The sequence below is a fragment of the Peromyscus leucopus genome, chromosome 6 (assembly GCF_004664715.2).
Source record: "Peromyscus leucopus breed LL Stock chromosome 6, UCI_PerLeu_2.1, whole genome shotgun sequence".
NCBI classification, from domain to species: Eukaryota; Metazoa; Chordata; class Mammalia; order Rodentia; family Cricetidae; genus Peromyscus; species Peromyscus leucopus.
This window is the reverse complement of record NC_051068.1, coordinates 46668685-46674337: the sequence shown is the minus strand read 5'-3', so window position 1 is coordinate 46674337 and position 5653 is coordinate 46668685. Positions and strand designations below refer to the sequence as shown.

Below are 5653 nucleotides of genomic sequence, written 5' to 3'. Positions count from 1 at the left end.
TGGCTAAGATATAGATACCCTAAAATTAAGCTCATTTTTTATTAATTGTACTGATAGCCACATATAACACAAATTTACCATATCTGAGTAACATAAATATATAATTCAGTATAATTGTTTGATTAAATCTTGTATTATTTTCAATTAGTAGAATCTCAATTCCTATTTTTTTTGTCTGTCAGTTCACAGTTTAAAATTTCTTTTAAACAAGAGATACATATTTTAATGTTACTCCACAGTCATAAATCTAATAACATTGTACAAAGATAGCCAGGTATGGTAGCTCACACCTACAATCTCAGGATTTGGAAGGCAGGGGCATGAGGACTGAGCCAAGTTTGAGGCCAGCTGGGCTGTAGAGTGACTGAGTCAAGTTTGAGGCCGGCCTGGGCTGTAGAGTGAGTAAGTCCCAGATCAACCTGGATTACAAACTGAGATTCTGTCTTTAAAAAAGAAAAAAAATGCACAGAGAAATGTTTTAGTGTTTTTCTCTTTTAATGCACTTCAAATGGTTTCATTAACGACAGTGTCATGAGCTTTGAGAAGTTTAAAGCAAACCACTATTTTATTATAACTCATACATTAAAAAAAATTTCCCAGGACATCAGACATTTTCAATCAGCCTTTAAAAGTTAAAAGTAATCAAATATTTTTTTAAAATACATATCAGATACTTGACGATCTCATAGGCCTGCCCAGCTTCTTCAGTCATAGACCCGCGTGGATAATCTTTCTTGTCAATTGGTACTATTCACACTTCTCCAGGGAAAGCTGTATTCCTTTCCACCCTTTCTGTTCATGCTAGCGGTATGCCGCCATTGCCATATGGTATACAATGTATGCATTGTACACAGACAATACCATATGTACATTACACATGATGCATTAAAATGTGTCCCATTACCCTTTGCTTAAAGGCAATGTCCCAGAACTAGTAAAATGATACTGCTTAATTTTAATAAAGGTAGGTTGGGTGAACTCTTTGCACATTACTGCAAAGTTACAGGTTTAAACAAAAGTTACAATTCTGTTTCTTATGTTTGGAATCATGTTGCAGAATGTATCCTAAATGAAAAACAGAGAAGGAAATACAGGCAAGCCATCTTGCTTCATGGTATGTCATACATGTACCAAGGGTCTTTTTACATAAAATTCTATGATGCATGATACAGTTAAGACCCAGACTAGACAATGGACACAGTTATTATAAAAAGTTATGCATTATGCTTCAGTACTAAAAATAAAATATATTCTTAAATAGTGAAAATAAGATATCCTTCATGTTTTTACATCACATTTCCTGTTTGATCATCCCCACACCTTTAATGAAATAATGTCCGACACTGTATTAAGCAATGGCAGAATGTGGGCGACCTCTTGATGGTTACAAGCCTAAAACAGAACAGTGATTACCCTGTCAAATTGTTGAACTGCCTTCCTGATGTGTTTAGTGCATGATAAAATATAAAAATAAAAGAAAAACACCTTACTGACAAAAACCAAGAGTTCATCGGTGCCAGATTACAAATAGGGTCCGGATTAATTACTTGCTACATCTTGCAGCAACTAAACCATCCATCACGGTATCCCTCCCCCAACCTGTGATCTGTCAGCTGTGACTATTTGATTGGCCAGGCGGACACCAAAAGGTTTTCTGGGTCCTTCTCGAGAGAGGGATTCTATCACAGCCAAGCGCTGCCTCCACAGACCCGCATGCAGCAGCCACTGGCCATGGCCCAGAGCCAAAGGCCTCACCATCCAGTCTTGGGAGACTGGGACCCGTCCATGCAAGAGGGCAAGGAATGGGCCTGCGCTCCTTCCTTTTCAAACATAAAAGCAAGCTGCGGGTCTCTAGACACCAAAGGTTTACGCGTTCTTTTGGATTGGAGAAGCAGGCACTTACAGTGAACACAAGGGGAGGCTTGGCAGAGGGCGGAGACGACCGTCCAAGAGGAGCTGCAAGCTAATCCAAAGCCGTCGCCCCTGCCGAGCTGCCCAACCTGGAGCCCAAAGAAACATAGAAAAACACAGGATCCCCAGGGAGCGAGCGGGAGGGGACTGACCCCAACCCAGGCGCGGGGCGACAGGTTGTGCGGGGATGCTAGGTATGGTCAGAGGCAGTCAGTGGCGGCCGCCAACACATCAGCTGTTGCGTGCCACACGCAGCCCCCAGCCTCGTACAGTCCGGGTGATCTCGAGGCTCCGGGCGTTCAGATGAGCGGGAAGCGGCCCTGGCCGCCGTCGGGGTCCCCAGCACTACCGCCCCGTGGATGGCCCAGCACCGACACTGGCAGCACGACCTCCGCAGGACTGAGCTGCTGCAGCCGCATGGACTCCTCATAGGTGGGCAGGTACTTGACCTCCTCGTAGCTGGGCAGCTGGAGGAAGACCGGCGACACCACCCGCAGCTCGTGCTCCGAAACGCAGGTAGGAGGCAGACGTCCGCCACCTCCTCGGCCCCGGCCGCCGCCGCCACTGTCCAGCAGTGAGTCCAGCGAGCCTGCCGCCACCTCGTCGCGCAACAGAGCAGGCGAGTCGTCGTCGTCGTCGGGTTGCCCCGCGGTCCCCGGCGGCCCGGAGCCTCCAGCAGGCCCGGGTCGTGCCTGGCCAGGGCGCGCCTGGCCACGCGGGTACCTGCGTGGGCTGGGGCAGATGATGCGCTGCAGGAAGTAGCCGATGGCGAAGAGGACCAGCAGGATGAGCAGTCCAGAGAGCTTGCGGACGAACCAGCCCACGTTGTCCAGGAAGGCGTGGAGCGGCAGCTTGCAGCAGCGCACGGCCGTGGCGTTGGCCGAGTCGCAGCAGCGCTCCCGCTCGCCGCACGCCAGCTCCGCGCAGCCCCCGCCGCCCCGCGAGGGCGCCACCAGCGCCAGCGCCAGCAGCAGCAGCAGCGGCAGCAGCGGCGGCGGCGCTGGAGCCACCGACAGGCCCTCGGCCGTGACCCCCGGGCCCCACATGGCCGGTGCAGACCTCCGCCGGCGTCCGGGACCGCGAGGCTCGGAGCTCCGTCTGACCGCGCGACCGGGCGCTGCGATGGGTCCCGCGCGCGCCACCTCCCGCGCCTCGGCTACCTGCGGCCGGAGCGGTGCTCACTTGGCCACGCTGGGGCGGGAGGAGGAGCCCGGGACGCGCCGAGGCTGCGGGAGGCGGCTGCTGCTGCTCACTGCCGAAGCCGCCTCGGGAGCTTGTGACCTCGAGCCGGGGCGCTGCGGCGCTGGGGTCCCGGGCGAAGCGTGTGAAGCCCCGGGGATCAAGAGAGGCGGCCTGCGCGGGGTCGCTCTGGGCATCTCGCCCGTCGCCGGCCGCGCTCTTCCTCCGGCACCTGGGCACCCCGCGGCGCTGGAAGGGTTAAGGCTGAGCTCTCAGCCCGGGAGCCCCTTGATCTTGATTAATTCAGCCGGCGCGCTCTTCCCCGCCAGACGGGCGGGGCGCTCTCTCCCACTAGCGTAGGTGTCTCAGTTTTAAGTGATTGGATTTCCCCGGGAATATTATTTAAATTGACTCGCGACCGGGTTTCGCTTACCATCTTTCTTGTGATCTTTCTGATTAAAAATGGATGATGGCCATTAATGGCCAGTGCAGCCCCATTGCTGCCCTGAGGTTCCGGGGTGGGAACTGCTGGATAGTTCTGCTGACAGGTAGGTCCAGGTTGTTGGGGAGCCGGGACCCTAAGAAACTCCAGAACAGGTAAGAGAATTCTTTGGAGAGGCTCAAGTTATAGCCACGAAAGTAGCCCCAGGGGGACAGAGCAGCACTCTGTTGAGGTGACCCCAGCTCACCAAGGAGAAAGGAGAAGACCCTTGTTTCTCATGGGCTAACCTGATCCTGCCCTCTGCTCCACTACGCCCAGAGTAGAGAGCCTGGATTTGAGTGGCGAGGTGTAAGGAGCCCCCTCCTGCTGCATAAATTGCCGATCCGGAGGGGAGCAGTAAGCGGCTGGCCAAGTTCCTGAGCAGAATGTGAAGGTCTTTTTCAAGGTTATTCTTGTTTGTAAAGTCTGACTTTAAAGGAAGTCTGTGTTTCCACTTAGTACTTGGATCAGTTTATCTCCGTGCAACCCACCGCCCGGGAAGTCTCAGCGCACCCAGACCCATTGGGCACATCTGTCGGGTGGTGGAACCCCCGAAGAAGCCGCTTTGATTGAGGCAGTATAAAACAGACACACTTGTACAGGAGGACTCCCTGAAGTGGGGAAAATTTCAAGGGTCGTTGTGAGAAAAAAGGAAAAGCCAAAGGATATACAGAGACTGTACAGACTCAGCCATGAGCCAGGTTTTCTCTCTGAATACAGAAACAGAGCAAGATTGGATGGGTAGGGGGTGGGGGTGGTTGAGATGGGCTGCGCGGCCCAGCCTAAATGAAGTCTCTCCTAGAACTTCTTCTGGTGGGAACACCCTGCTTTGCTTCAACTTCAAAATGATGTTTTTTCTTCCGGGAGAAGTGTCTAAGTGTCACTCAGACAGGAGACCGTGTGTCCTTGAGCACAGGGAGTTTTCTAAGCTTTTGTGAAGTCGAAGTGTTTCTCTGGCCATGACGAAAGTGTCAATTAAACTTGTGAAGTTTAATTGACACTGCTTACAACCTATGGCCAGATAGGGAGAAGGGAGAGATTCGCTTTGAGTCACTGCCTTGGTTGTGCTGTGTTCTGTGTCCCCGTTCTTTTGCTGAATTTACACTGAAAATGTGAACTAAGTATGTTCTGTATTCAGGGAGCCCTGCTGGATGCTCACCGTCATTGAGAAAGTAAATTTAAAAACAAATGCCTCCCAAGAACGCGGTGACCCCAGTTCTGCACACCCTTTTTCAACAGAACAGAGTCAGGGCGAGATTTCACAGAGAGAATAAATGCCCCATGTCTTCCTCCTTCATGGCTTTCCCAAAGCAAAAATAAAATCGATGCATTTCAGATAGTCTCAGGGACAAGGGACGCTCACGGCCTGAGATGTTTGGCGGGTACAAAATGAGAGAATTACAAGTCTCTTTAGGCTTTTGGAACCGGAGGTCCCGGGATTTCTGCCAGGCATGGCAGAAGCAATGGCAGAAGGAAAGGGGTGCTGGGGTTGTGTGGCTGCTGAAACAGGAGAGTGGCCGCTTGGTGTTGCTTAGAAATTGGAAACAAAAGCATTGAATTTTTAAGTTACATTTTATATATTTATTCTGAGGGGAGGGGTATATTTGGGAGTCTTAAATACATTTTATATATTTTTGGGTGGTGGGGGGAAGGGTATATTTTCTCCTCCCCCTATGTAGGTCCCAGGAATCGAACTCATGTCTCCGGCCTTGGCAGCAGACACTTTTAAAGTTTGAGCCATCCAGTGGTTCCTAAACAACAGCATTTAAGTTGTTTCATTTCTGCCTTCTTTTAATGAGCTGGAATTTGTTTGCAGAGTTTTAGGGCACAGTTAAAGAACATAGGCCTGATAGAAAATAAAACATTGAAAACCCTTGTTTACACGAAAAGCAAAGAGTGAGCTCTGGAAAGCGAGTGTGGGATGGAGCTTTTGCTTTAGCTTCCAAATGGATGGTCCCCAAAGCATCATCCATTAGACCCCTCTGCAGAAACGGGTGCCTCTCTATTCTCAGAGCTCTCACTTTCACTTATAACCCATCTTTATTGCAGTGTAATTTATTGTGTATAGCCCTTTCAAGGAAA

General features: G+C 50.6%; 1 protein-coding gene across 1 annotated transcript; it reads right to left on the bottom strand.

The window, feature by feature from the left end:
- Positions 1-241: 241 nt before the first annotated feature.
- C6H3orf80 (chromosome 6 C3orf80 homolog) lies at positions 242-3080 on the bottom strand. Its single transcript, XM_028867226.2, has one exon. It carries the CDS (start codon positions 2955-2957, stop codon positions 2211-2213), a length of 747 nt encoding a protein of 248 aa, XP_028723059.1. The 5' UTR covers positions 2958-3080; the 3' UTR covers positions 242-2210.
- Between the last annotated feature and the right edge of the window lie 2573 nt (positions 3081-5653).

Excerpts from the sequence above, each read along its gene's own strand:
- C6H3orf80 (XM_028867226.2), bottom strand. The coding sequence starts at position 2,957 with ATGTGGGGCCCGGGGGTCACGGCCGAGGGCCTGTCGGTGGCTCCAGCG.